This window comes from Archocentrus centrarchus, chromosome 13 (genome assembly GCF_007364275.1).
Source record: "Archocentrus centrarchus isolate MPI-CPG fArcCen1 chromosome 13, fArcCen1, whole genome shotgun sequence".
NCBI lineage: Eukaryota > Metazoa > Chordata > Actinopteri > Cichliformes > Cichlidae > Archocentrus > Archocentrus centrarchus.
Window position 1 is genome coordinate 13,124,366 of NC_044358.1, and position 13,829 is coordinate 13,138,194.

Here is a 13,829-nt window from a genome sequence, read left to right on the forward strand (position 1 = left end):
TTAATTTAATTTAAAAAGGAAACCATTTCTTCTATTTTTCGATCTAATATTTTAAAAGCACAGCATGAAACACCCAATAAGAGCTGCTTTCATCCCACATGTTTGGCAGATTTTTCGCCTCCTGACCCAAACCCAAAGGGATTTGTCTCAGTCTGGGACTGAATTCGGATCTTTCGGTTCGTGTGAACCACAACATTAATATCGACAGTAGATTTGGTCTTAAAGCAGTTCTGTGATGTTATCACTAAGGTAGTACGTCAATGACACGTGACCAAAACATTGTTTTTATTTTATTGATCCTGACCGTCTGCTTTTATTGGTAATAATTTTCTTTTCTTTTTTAGGCGAGCTGTTGACAAACATGACGTCAGTGCGTCGTCGCTGGCGGGGCGGGGCTGCGTTGTTGTTGCTGTGGTGCTGAACGTGAAGGCTCTTTAAACACACGATTCGCGCTCATTTAAAACCCCAGATAACGCCATCACCGTCACCATCTTCACCTCCGTGACGGACTCCGTGTGTGCCGTTTCTTCCCGTTCCTCTTCATCCTGAGTCAGCATGGGAAGCTGCCTAACTGTGGGGCCAAACGAAGCGTTGGTGGTCTCTGGTAGGTGTTTCCCGTTGTGCTGATGGAGCCAGCTAGCTGTGATGGTGAGAGAGGAGCTAACGGTACTAGCTAGAAAACCAAACCAGGTATTTTTATTGTTGTTGTTTACAACAGCAAAGCGAGCCGGCGCTCTCTAAGCAGACAGCGTGTAAAGTGAATAAATTAGAGCTTAGTTAGCTTAAAAACTGCGACGCTAATCATGGTGAGCAGGCTGGTTAGCAGTGATTTGGGTCATGCGATTGCAAAGCTTTGGCTCGCCACCCCAGATATTGGAGTAAGTCGTGTTTTTATGCTTTATTGATAACCGATGTGGGTTATTAATACGCAATAGTGGAAATCAACAAAGTACATTTATTCAAGAATTGAACGAATACACAAATGTTACCTGCTTGAGTATTTACGGTACTTGAAAGCTAATGAGTAAAGGCAGCCATGGTCCTTTCTGTTCCTCTGTGTGACAATAATTGGTTAGTTTAAAGATGAATGTTTCACAAACACATGATTAAAGATGAAATGAAGTGGCCGGTGAGTGTATATAACCCTATGAGTCAGGGGTACCTGAACGTTACTGCACTTTTATCAACTTCTTCTCAAGTAGAAGAACTTCCATGCAGGACTTGTATCCATCCATCCTCTTCTGCTTATCCTGTTCAGGGTCGCGGGGGGGCTGACATAGGGGGAGAGGCAGGGTACACCTGTACAGGTCGCCAGCCTGTCGCAGGGCCAACACAGAAAGACAGCCAACCATTCACACCTGTGGGCAATTTAGAGTGACCAGTTAACCTAACCCCACTAACTGCATGTCTCTGGACTGTGGGAGGAAACCCACGCAGACACGGGGAGAACATGCAAACTCCACACAGAGACGCCCGGGCTGAGGTGGAATCAAACCACAGCTAGATGTCATTCTAGCTGTGAGGCAGTAGTGCTGCCCGTCACGCCACCGTGCTGCCCGCAGTTTTAATTAAGTAAATAATGTAACTGCATCTTCCACCTCTGTTAATGAGCATGGTGTACGGAAAGGTAACAGGTTTCCTCGTCCTCACCAAGTGTAGCTGCTTTATGATGAATTTGAGAGAAATCAGGGAAAAGAACCCCCATATACTTCAGATGGACTGTACAGGTTTAACATTGAAAACAAACTGTACAACCTGAAGAACATTTTTATATGAAGATCTTCACTAAGGGGAAAAGGACATCTTTAAAAAGCACTAGATAAATGTCCGTTTCATTAACAGTTTGTCCGGCCGGGGTCACAGCTGGGTGGAGCCAGCGTTGAGTGAGTGGTGTGCTAGCCCATCACAGCGCTAACACAGAAATTAGATCCACACCTACAGCCAATTTAGCCTCACTGCTTAACCTGACATGTCTTTGGACTATGTGAGAAAACTGGAGGAAACCAGGAACAGGGAGGACACAGAAACTCCACACAGAAAGGTCCAGAGCCAACCACTGCATTACCACACAGCCCCAGCTGTTTATTTTCAACTGTGTAGTGAGGAGCATAATAATAAAAAAAAATCCACTATGGAGACAATATTGTGCTGCATAACAATGGCCCGAGCCACATATGTAAACCACTGGATCTGTTCTGGATCGGGGGGCGTGGGGGTGGCAGTCTTGAGCCTTGATTGTACTCTGTTGCAGAGACAGCTGGAAACACCAAGGCCGAGTATTCATGGCTGTCAGCCTTCTTTGAAGTCTGCTGCTTGGGGGTGCATGTGTATTGGTGCCTGATAATGTAAATGCTCTGTGGACGAGTCCGTGTGGTCACAGAACAGAGATGGGCACACGGACCCCGAGATGATCCGAGAAGACATATTCTCTTCAGCACGACCTCGGTCTGCCCTGGAGTCTCCTCCCAGTTGGAATCACCTTGGAGACATCCAGGAGGCTTCCTAGTCAGACTGCCCTCAGTGGGCTCTGACTCTGAGTCCCACCCAAATGTCCCTCTGTGGGCCCACTGCCTACAAGAGGGGCTGTAAGTGAGGCAGTATGTTGGTTGGAAGTGGAGGCCATGGTGGTCCGATCCCCTGTAGTCAAAATTGGCTCTTGGGACGTAAAAAAGAAGAATGTACAGCTGTTCAGTAACTCTCTGAAACAGCTGTATGTGTTTATTTCCTCTGCCTGAGAACACAGCTGGATCAAATAGAACTATCACAATAACTCATTTGGTTTTCCTGTGGCTTTTACACATGACAGGTTTTAAACAAGCTGTTTACTTAAAGTAGTGTAATAATAATAATCATACTTGTAAACCACTTTTCTAAAAACATGTTAAAAAGGGTTAATAAGGACCATCCTCACAGAGCTCAGTGTAGATCCTTTGACTGAGTTTTGCCGTTCCTGTTGTTCGCTCTCATTTCTTGTTGTGGTCAGAGATTTACTGAAGTGTCCTCATGGTGCTGTCCTCTCTCCTCAGGTGGTTGTTGTGGCTCTGATGATAAAATCTACGTGGTGGGAGGATGGGCCTGGGCTTGGTGGCTCATCTCAGACGCCCAAAGGTGACTGTGTACCAGAAGCAGTGATGTAATGTTATGTTGACATATAATTTGGAGCAAGCTTTCTAATTAGACCACAGCTGAAAAAAATCACCACAGGAAAGTCAGTGCCATTATCTGCATGCAGTCAGGAAGCTGTTCTCTCACACTCTGTCTCATGTTACACACACTGTGTTTCCAGTTTATTATATACAAACATTTCCACTCACATGAGTGGTGTAGTGTTACTGACAACTAAATGTATTCTGCTCTCTCGGTGTGCACTGTCCGAAGAAACGTACATTTCTCAGATCATTTTTTTGCCTGAGTTGCAGGATTTATATTTGACACAGAAATGAACCAAACACACTGTGAAACGCTTTATGACATCATTTGGTTTGTAATGCACGATTGTAATATTTGGTATTACTGCAGAAATGATTTACAGATGAAAAAATGTTGGATAAATGAGATGGCTGTGAGTAGTGAAATGCTTTGATGTGCAGCATCGATGTGCTGCTTCAACTCTGTGTTGAACTGTGTCTGAATGAGCTGTGAAATGGAACAAAACACAGCTGCATGTGGACAGTGTAAACAGACTCTTTGGCAAACAAGTACAGTCATTGGACAGCTGTGTGGAAATGTGAATTAGCAGGAGGGATCCACCCTGAATTCAATACAGTTCAATTCAGTTTTATTTACAGTCGTGGGAAAAAAAAAAAAAAGGTACGCTCTCACTTCCATAGGAATAAAGCCAGGTGCTGCAAATCCAATGTACCTGACTAACTGATCATCAGCATGTGTGAGCACCTCTATAGCAGCAGGTGTTTTGGCAGTTTGTTGGTCTGGAGCATTCAGGTGTGTTAACACAGTTATTCAGGAGACGACGTCCCAGCAGATTCATCCCAAGGTCTGACCGTACAAAGCTCAGAGAAACTACCAAAAACAGGAGAGCTAAATCTCAGACTCTACAGGCCTCAGTATGCATGAAACATGTTAAAGTTCACGACAGCACAATTATATAAAGACTGAACAACTATGGCTGGTTTGGAAGGGCTGCAGGAGAAAGCCTCTTCTCCCTAAAAAGAAACAGTCTCCTCAAGTGCTTCACGTTTGGAGGTAAAGACGATGTCAGAGAGAAGCCCAGCAGTCAGGTGATCCCCTATAAATGAGACAGTGGGGAGGAAGAACTTTTTACACAGGAAGACACCTGTTCATCTGTTGTGAGTTGCTGGGGAAAGAAAATTTTTGCTAGTGTTTTTTTTTTAAATTTTATTAAACTTTTATTTAACCAGTGTAAAGTGCTCCTTGAAATTTTAAATCTCTTTTACAATCGTGTTCAATACAAATTGATATACAGTAGACGTGCAGCCAGTCATTGTGGAAAAATGAGGTGCAGCAACATCAAAATTAGCAACTTCAAAAATAGAGGTATGAAGGGGCTCTTTATATAGTTTGCCCCCCAGAGGCCCATTCTGAGGCAGGAAAACTCTTAGTGTTAAATATTTAAAGGGTCCACAGCCTGCTCTTATTATTTCAAAGCCCTCAGGCAGGACCAGCAGCCTAATAAATGTGCCTTTGTTTGTCGCTGCAGGCTAAGCCTGGAGATAATGACTCTGCAGCCACGATGTGAGGATGTGGAGACAGCAGAAGGAGTAGCCATCACTGTCACAGGGGTGGCTCAGGTGAGACCACCTCCCAGTGTCTCCTCTGGGAATCCTGGGATAGTTACTGAAATGTGTCCCTATGATATGATGATGGATGGATGAACAGTAACTTTAGCATACTTAATGAACCACTTCAGCCACTAAAACTCGTGTTTCGTTCTGTAAATAAATAACTGGAATTTGGCATCTTAATAAAAAAATCATCTTTATGTAAAACAGTAAATGAGAGAATTCATGGATAATAACAGTAAATATAATTTAGCATTAATTGTGATTGTGATTAAAGAGCTTCCGCATACTGGTGGATTAAGCATTGACCAATACCGTTAATTTATGGCAGCTGTGGGTGGTGGGCTAATAAATCTGTTAGGGGGTCAGCTGGCAGTTTCAATTACAATCTAAAGTCTTGTTTTTGTTCAGGAACTTTTTCCTTTAACTGACTTTCAGGGTTCTAGCCAGAACCCAGAATCACGTACCGAACGGCCTCGCCGCCAGCTGACTGTGATGACGGCGATCTGTTCTGGTATATAACACCGGAAATTCTCAGCCAGGCGTGACGGAACCTCAACGAGGTGCAGCGCCAGGCGGTCAGGCGCTAGCTAGAACCCTGACTCTGATGGGATGGATCATAGCCTCACTAACAAAACTGCACCGGTTCAACATCAGTGATGGAAAACTTAACCTGGAGTTTTATCTGTCCTCTGATAATTGGCTAGAGAAAAGTGTGTATGTGGGACAGTGCCTGGTCAAACAAAGTTAAAGCATATGAAAGTGCTATTTTTGGTGTCCAGATTTATGTAATGCTGTAATGCTTTGGACAAACACACTAAAACTTTTTTTTCTTCAGGTTCACTTTGCTTGATTGTTTCAAGTTGCAGTGATGAGGCAGAATCTGCTGCTCGGTGTGGAAAGTTTGGTGTGAGGACCTGACTCTGAACCTGTGTCTCCATCAGGTGAAAGTGATGACGGAGCAGGACCTGCTGGCTGTAGCGTGTGAGCAGTTTCTGGGTAAATCAATCATGGAGATCAAAGGTGTGCTGCTGCAGACTTTGGAGGGACATCTGCGCTCCATTCTAGGTGTGGGCACTTACCACCACCACAGCAGCAACAATACTTTCAGAAAGAAATGAATTCAGTATCCTGGTTATTTTCTTGGTTATTTATTTATTTATTTGTTGTCCAGAGTAACGTCTACACATGTTTCTGTTTTCCAACCAACTTACCAAAACCAAAAGATTTATACAACAGAGGAAAAGAAGCAAAGTATGAATGAATTCATTATTGGTGTAGTCCCTGCCTTTATGGTACAGCTAATCAGGATGTGTGGAAGCAAACCTAATGACTCTTTGAGTGCTGAATTAGAGTCCTTAGAGTAGTAAAGTGTTACTAAGTATTAGAGCTGTACCCTTTGCAGTTTTCTAGGTGTGACCTGCTGCTGACAACACATATAAACAAAAATCAAATAAAAGAAATGATTAAACTTTACATTTTTCTCCAATCTGCAGGAACTTAAATAATCTTCTGTCACTTAAACTACTGAAAATAAAGTGTTCTGTTACTGGAAAGCAGTGCAAATAATCACACCCACCTTTACCTGACATATCTTTGTGACTCATGTAATAAAGCAAGTGTCAGGTACTTATGTTCATAACAGGACAGTAACCCATTTCCCTTTTTCACTTGTCTCTATAATTTTCTTCAGAAGTGCTTCGATCCTCTGACTGCACATACCGAGGCTGCTGCCTCTGAGCTTTGGCTAGCTTTAGCTTTAGCCACATTTCCTTTGTTAGCTTCTTTAAAATGTCGAGCTGAGTGCAGATGATTTAAGGACCTGATTAGGTTTGCTGTTACCAACGTTTTCATGGACATTTAGACCAAGAATGAAAGTTCACAGCACAGACCTGACTTGTGCATAAAGACATTAATGTCTGTCTGCTGCAGGTACTCTGACGGTGGAGCAGATCTATCAGGACAGGGATCAGTTTGCCAAACTGGTGAGGGACGTAGCAGCTCCTGACGTTGGCAGGATGGGCATTGAGATTCTGAGCTTTACCATTAAGGTGAGTTAACGAGGCTTTGAGAGGTTACAGCAGCAATAACTCTGACTTCATCCTCTAACTCCAGTGATAAGACTACCTGAGGAAAAGGCTCATGTAGATAAGAAAGGCCACAGCAGTACAACACAGACTCTGACTTCAATACAAAGAGAGCATGTGTCGAGACTTGTAACAGGCTTGTAATAGGAGTAAACTAGTAAACTAGTACATATGCTTCTTCAGCACCTGTGAGAGGGCTCAGTGACACTTTCATGTAGGTCAGCAGAGTTCAGTTTTAGTAGGAACATCAAATGAGCAGTGGTAAAAAGTGGAGTCTAAAAAATAAAAGAGCCCCTCAGCTCAGCCTCTGTTTCCAACAAGCTGTTTTAGTGTTTAAGGCCACCCTCTCTTAAACACTAAAACCACCCACCCACCCACCCACCCTCACTAACAGGAGCGGCGGTGGGTGTGGCAGCTGTGTTTGCAGGTGAAGCTGTGACGGGATTAAGCATTTCCACTCAGTGACACCAACAGAGCCACATTAAAAAAACAGTGAAACTGAGCATTTAGAGCGGTCTGTCTCACAGGTATTACTGTAGATATGCTGGTCATGTTTAATATGAGCATCTACCGTAGTAACAGTACATCTGTGAGAGAAAACGGGGGAAATGCTGTACTGGGTGGATTTTTGCAGCATTGGGGTTACACTGATTGTAGTGGATAGCAAGAAGAAAAATGAAACTGCGGATACAACTAGAGGAGATTACCTTCCTCTGAGAGGTGAGTAAATGGAACCCTGGATGCCTCTCAGAAGAGTTGTTTTGGGCATGTGCAATTGGGAAGAGTCCCCGGGGCAGAAAAGGTTGTAAGGTGGAAAGGTTGTATCTCTTGGTTGGCCTGGGAATGCTTTGGTGTACCCCCTGGATGAGCTAGGGGAGGTGGCGGGGGAGGTCTGGGCGTCTCTGCTCATTTTGATGTTATGTTGAATTTCTAATCTATGATTTGTTTGTGTTCACACCTGAAGAAATCAATAATCTGCCAGCACACATGTAAGATTCCTGTATTTGAAACTAGACACATCTGTGATGGCAGAATGGGACATTGGGACATTTTCTCATCAAACATCAAATCTGACTCAGACAAACTAAACTATTGTCTTTGTGGTGACTGATTGCAGTGCATGTGAAAGTGATCACCTTCTTCTCTTTGGTCCAGCCTTTCTTCTCCTTCGTCTTTCAGCCACACCCTTTAGGGCTCTCCAGAATGGATCATGTGCCTCCATCTCACCCTATCCCCAGCATCCTCCTCTGCCTCCTCCTTCTCTGAGGTCTTCCTCTTTTCCTCCTGCCTGTCAGTGCCATCTTCAACATCCTTTATCCAGTATATCCATTCTCCCTCCTCTGCACATGTCCCAACCATGTCAGCCTCACCTTTCTTTATTTCTGAACTGTTCACCCTGAGCTGTCCCTCTGATGCACTCATTTCTAATCCTGTTACCCCCCACGAAAAACAACACCTTCAACTCTGCCACCATCACAGCAGGTCTCACTACCATCTTATAAACCTTCCTGCTCTCCTTCTGTCACAAATCACCCCTGATACTCTGTCCCTGTCTCCACCCACTCCACCCTGCCTGCATGCTGTCCTTCACTGCCTCTGCTCCTCACAGCTTCACTGTCACACCTGCCTCCCTCTCATTCACACACCTGTATTCTGTCTCACTTCTACTCTCCTCTTCTCTCCAGAGCATACCTTCAGCTCTCCAGGCTCTCCTCCACCTGCTCCCCGCTCTCACTACAGATCACAACCTCATCTGTCAGCCTGTCCATCACCACTGCAAACAAAAAGGGGCTCCGAACAGATCCCTGATGTAATCCCACCTCCACCTTGAATCCATCTGTCACCTTCCACCTCTCTGTCCTCATACATGTCCTGCGCCACCCACACATACTCCTGAGTTCCTCATGCAATCCCACAGTTCCTCTCTCAGTTCCTATCATCTGCTCTCCTGGATCCACAAAGGCCCAGCCTTTTATATTTGTTTTATATTTTGGCTTCATGACCTTGTTAATCACTTCATTAACTGGGAAAGATTGCTGTATACGTCGCACCCAGCTGAATTAGAAGTCTCCTGTGGTTCTGTGTTGACAGGATGCTAAGCTGTGTTGCTTATAGCTTTGTTTGCTTGTTTGTCTGTCTTCACAGGATGTGTATGATAAACTGGACTACCTGAGCTCCCTTGGGAAGACCCAGATTGCAGCCGTCCAGAGGGATGCAGACATTGGTGTCGCCGAGGCAGAGAGGGATGCTGGGATACGGGTAAAGAAACTCTGGCAGGTTTGAAGTGGATTATGTTGTGCACAAAGACCAGCTGATCACAGCTTTATTTCTTTATCATCTCTGTAGGAAGCAGAATGCAAGAAGGAGATGATGGATGTTAAATTCCAGGCCGACACCAAGATGGCCGACTCCAAACGAGAGCTGGAGTTGCAGAAAGCTTCGTTCAACCAAGAAGTCAATGCAAGGGTTGGTACCTGAGTTTTCAGTTGGAATTGAAAAGTTCACTGCACACAATTCAAAAAATCCTTGGTATTAATAACACTGGTGGTGGCACAGCTTTAGCCTTGCTTATGGCTGCCCCCTAAAAGTACACTGAAGAATATAAATACCAGTCTGTATGAAATCACTGCTCTGCAAACAGTTTACCTCAAATCTTCAGTTAGATGATCAGAATAACACATGAAATAATCAATTAAAATGAACAAAAACCACACTGCTCACAGTCTCTCTGCTGATGTCTTCAGAAAGCAGAGGCCCAGCTGGCATATGAGCTGCAGGCTGCCAAAGAGCAGCAGAAGATCCGGCTGGAGGAGATTGAGATCCAAGTGGTACAGAGGAAGAAAGAGATCACGATTGAGGAGAAGGAGATTGACCGGACAGACAAAGAGCTCATCGCCACTGTGAAGAGGCCTGCTGAGGCTGAGGCCTATAAAATGCAGCAGCTGGCTGAGGGCGAGAAGTGAGTAAAAAGGCATTTAGTTGGATTTAGGAGATTTTGAAATGAAAATGAGTAGAAATTCCAAAATCTGACAAAACTAAACTGTTTAGTTTTTTAGACATCATGCAGAGGATGGATGATGGATGGATGATGGATAGATAGATGATAACAGTATTTTGCAGTATCCTGCAAAACAAACACCTGGAAGGTTTGGATTTAGGTAACTAACATGGTTGCATTTTAAAACTAGAATCCATATTTCCAGGTTAAAAACTTGTAATTAAAAAAGTAGACCATGAATGTTTTTCTTCCATCAAGTGTTTCCTCGGTAAAGTGTCTCACATAATTCCCAGGTGCTCACTAGGAAAAAGTCTGTAGGTTGCAGTGATGTGTGAATGGCTGATATTCCTGTGCTTCTGCCTGTGGTAGATGCAGTGTGAAGGGCTTTGAAGCAGATGACATCCTACTATGTGCTTTGTGTGAGAAAGGAAAACCGTAGAAAATATCCCAGGATTGTTAAATTATCCCAAGTGTGTGTGTGTGAAGACAGCTTAAAGGACACATATCATGCTTTTAAATCCTTCTTTTTCATATGTAAATCATTCATTGAGGTCTTTATAAAGTAGAACTGCAATGCTTTGGTCTGAATTCCTCGTTATTGCAGCTCCACAGACCCCTCGTTTACACCTGTTCTGAGTCTTAGAGCAGCTCGTTTTGGTGTGGTCTCTTTAAATGTGAATGAGACATTTCACGCCCTGCCCCCCCCCCCCAGGTTGCAGAGCATTCCACTCCACCCCGTTTGGCCATTTTTGTAGTTTGATAGCAGGAACACGATTATCTACCGGCAGAGAAACAGGCACATCGAGCAGGCTCTGATGCCGGGGGAGGGGGGGGGGGTTAATACACCCAACGAACGAACATTTTGACTTGTCTACTTTCAACTTTGGCATGACTGAACTTGGACTACAAAGAAAAAAAATGGTGGATTCACGAATTCGTTAAGCCAGATGTCCATGCCCATGTTTAGCAGTTCCAAGGCAAATACTGTGACGTCACAGGACAGAAAACATCACAGGGACTAGAGAAAACTGAACAGCCTGAAAAATATGACCCAGAAAGAATATAAAGATATCTACGCAGCACTGGAACAGAATGCATTTAAATTTCCTTCACTGCTACACACTGAAAGTACACAACAAAATGTATTTAAGGGCTAAAAAAGTGGACTTTGCATGATACGTGTCCTTTAACACATGGCACATCACTAAGCAGCATGTTGTGTCAAAAAGCTGCACTCCTCCCCACTCAGGAAGTGTTCTTGATTACAGCAAAGACGAGTTCTTTTAATGAGTCTGTTTCCCTGCTTCAGACTGAAGAAAGTGCTGATTGCCCAGGCCGAGGCAGAGACGATCAAAAAGCTCGGTGAGGCGGAGGCTTGCTCCATCAAAGCGGTGGGAAAGGCGGAGGCAGAGAAGATGAGGCTGAAGGCCGAGGCCTACGAGCAGTACGGAGAGGCAGCTAAGACCGCTCTGGTCCTCGAGGCCCTGCCTAAGGTAACACACACAGGTGTTCCTACAGCTCCTCAAACACAGTCTGACTCTTATGTTGTATAATACGCATGAACCTAGCACTGGGTGATGCTTCCCAGTGCTAGGTTCCCAGCAGGTTAATGCATGAACCCCATATCAGCCATGTTTTTATGTCCACATGAGCTTAACACATTTTTCCTCACCCTAGCAAAAACACACTGATACAAACTGTATTACTAAGAGTTAAAGGATGTGAGGTCATAAAGTATCATAACTCCATTAAAAAGAAAAGGGACCGATTTTATTTGGCCAGACTTTCCTTCTTGCTCATGGTGCACCTTTGCAGTGCTCCCAGCGCTCCTGCTGTCGACCTCACCTTGTACAGAAAGCAAACGTCGACTTCTGCTGGCATTTCATCTTCTGTGCCAAACTCACTCGGTGATGAGAGCCGTGTCTCCGTCTACAATCCAGAGTACGAACAGCAGTTTTTAGAGTACACGGTGATCGAGCTCAAAGATGTCATCAGGTGTTAGCTGCTGTTCCTGTTTGTTTCTGTAAATTCAAAATTATGCTCCTTGACTTGATTCCTCGGGTGAGAGTGCTGAGATCTACTATAAGGTCTGAGACATTCAGCAGAAACAGCCTGAACAGGTGCCATGCTCACCACCTGCCAGATTTCCCTCCTTTGACTTGGACTGCCCACTTCCTCAAAATGAAATTCAAGACCCAGCACACACCGTGGAGGCACAAGGACAGATTCCCAAAACCTGATGATCTTGCCTTGTCTGACAGCCACGAGCCAACCATCTCAGGACAGTTGGCTCCGCTTAGCTAAAGTCTGGAAGTGGCTGTGACTAATTTTTGAAAAATCAGCCTACCAGCTGTTTTAAGTTTAGTGATAGAGCTTTGATTAAGGACCTGGAAAAGTGTCGTCATGGTTTATTTGACAAGTTTGTCCAGGTAGAAACGTTCACCAGAGGAAAGTATTTTCCTTCAAGGTATTCTCATGTATCACATAAACCCAGATCTTTATTATTTCCTGTAAACTTTTAACAATGTTTTTGCAGATTGCTTCCAAAGTGGCCGCGCCCTTAGCCAAGACGAATGAGATCGTCATTCTTAGTGGGGAGGGCAGCCGCGTGACGGGCGAGGTGAACCGGCTTTTGGCTGAACTTCCTGTGTCTGTCAATGCGCTCACTGGAGTGGATTTGTCAAAGGTAACGTCTTTAGCTTTTATAAATGTCTGACACTACTAAGACGTGTTCATAGCAACCTTTTTGAATCAGCACTTATTTAGAGGCAGTTTCATAGATATATGGTCAAAATTAAAGTCTCATCTTAGTGTGGATGTAATTTAGAAACAGCTGGAGCCGTGTTGGGATGAGCCTAAAAGAAGCTGAGCTTCAGTGAAGAACACCAGGATCAGTAACGTGTTCTTTTCTTTGACAGATCCCTCTGTTGCAGAAGGTGACCAGCTCTTAAGCCTGAGAACTGAAGACTACACATGATTCCAGTCTCTGTATGCACTCTCATAGACTGCCTTTACTACACTTGAAGATTTTTGTTGTTTTATACGTATACTCTGTATACCAAGTGAATTTTGGAAACCTCTGGTGCCTTACTTTATACAGGACCAGAAAATCTGCATGCACTGCTGCTCATTCAAAGATTTATTTTCTGTTTAAACTGGAATATTTTGTGATTTATATTTATTTGATGTGTTTGAATTGTATTTATTGGCTGGCTTGTATAAAACATAAATGAACAAGAGTGCTGATATTAGACTGAAAGCTGAAGCAGGTTATATTTGTTATTTATTATATCATAACACCTACTCTTTGGTAATTATACACTGAGGCCAGTTTGTACACTTTGTGTGTTTCAGGCCTTTTGTTAAGTTGCATACCTCTTTCTTGTGAGACGTCTGTATCCCTGGATAATCTCAGTCTTTTCCCTGTATGTGCTACATGTTGTAATTTTTACCAAACACTGTTTTGTGTCTCAGAAGTTGAGACAAAGGTGCTCTCAGTCTGAAAAAAAAGAAGCCACCTTGAACTGCTCAAATTTCCACCTTCGATCTGTTTTTGTTTCCCTCTGAATGAAGTTTGATTCTCCACAAACTGTCGATCTGAAGCATGACACATTTTACTGTCATTTATATGCTGACATGGAAACGGGTAGCAAATCCTTGTGCTAATGTGGTTAGCTTGTAATGTGTGTGACCTTTTATTTATGTATGTATTTATGTATGTATGTGTGTGTATATATATATATATATATATATATATATATATATATATATATATATATATATATATATATATATATATATATATATATATATATATATATATATATAGTTTTAATGTAAAATGTAGCTCCTGATTTTGGCCTTGATTGAAAGTAGAAATGAAAGAGGGACGAGGATCACAGGGAAAATGACCGGCTCAGAGAAAGGAAAATGTTTATGTTGTGAAAATATTAGATTTAGGAAATGAAAGGCCAAACAGTGATG

At 43.3% G+C, this 13,829-nt stretch overlaps 1 protein-coding gene across 2 annotated transcripts; it reads left to right on the plus strand.

Annotated features, from left to right (window-relative positions):
* The first annotated feature begins 393 nt into the window (after positions 1 to 393).
* LOC115790535 (flotillin-2) lies at positions 394 to 13,570 on the plus strand. 2 transcript variants are annotated; one of them, XM_030744331.1, is made up of 11 exons: positions 394 to 604; positions 3,027 to 3,108; positions 4,679 to 4,769; positions 5,705 to 5,828; positions 6,693 to 6,811; positions 8,993 to 9,106; positions 9,194 to 9,313; positions 9,592 to 9,806; positions 11,155 to 11,338; positions 12,382 to 12,531; positions 12,764 to 13,570. In XM_030744331.1, the coding sequence occupies exons 1-11, from the start codon at positions 556 to 558 to the stop codon at positions 12,794 to 12,796; spliced, it is 1,281 nt and encodes a 426-aa protein (XP_030600191.1). In that variant the 5' UTR covers positions 394 to 555; the 3' UTR covers positions 12,797 to 13,570. The 2 variants fall into 2 exon arrangements, with proteins under 2 accessions (XP_030600191.1, XP_030600192.1); XM_030744332.1 differs by lacking the exon at positions 3,027 to 3,108.
* The last annotated feature ends 259 nt before the right edge of the window (positions 13,571 to 13,829 follow it).

Bases quoted from the DNA above. Each gene is read 5' to 3' on its own strand.
- LOC115790535 (XM_030744331.1), top strand. From the start codon at position 556: ATGGGAAGCTGCCTAACTGTGGGGCCAAACGAAGCGTTGGTGGTCTCT. The intron at 6,812-8,992 runs GTGAGTTAACGA...CTGTCTTCACAG, and splicing joins TTCTGAGCTTTACCATTAAG to GATGTGTATGATAAACTGGA. The intron at 12,532-12,763 runs GTAACGTCTTTA...TTTCTTTGACAG, and splicing joins CTGGAGTGGATTTGTCAAAG to ATCCCTCTGTTGCAGAAGGT.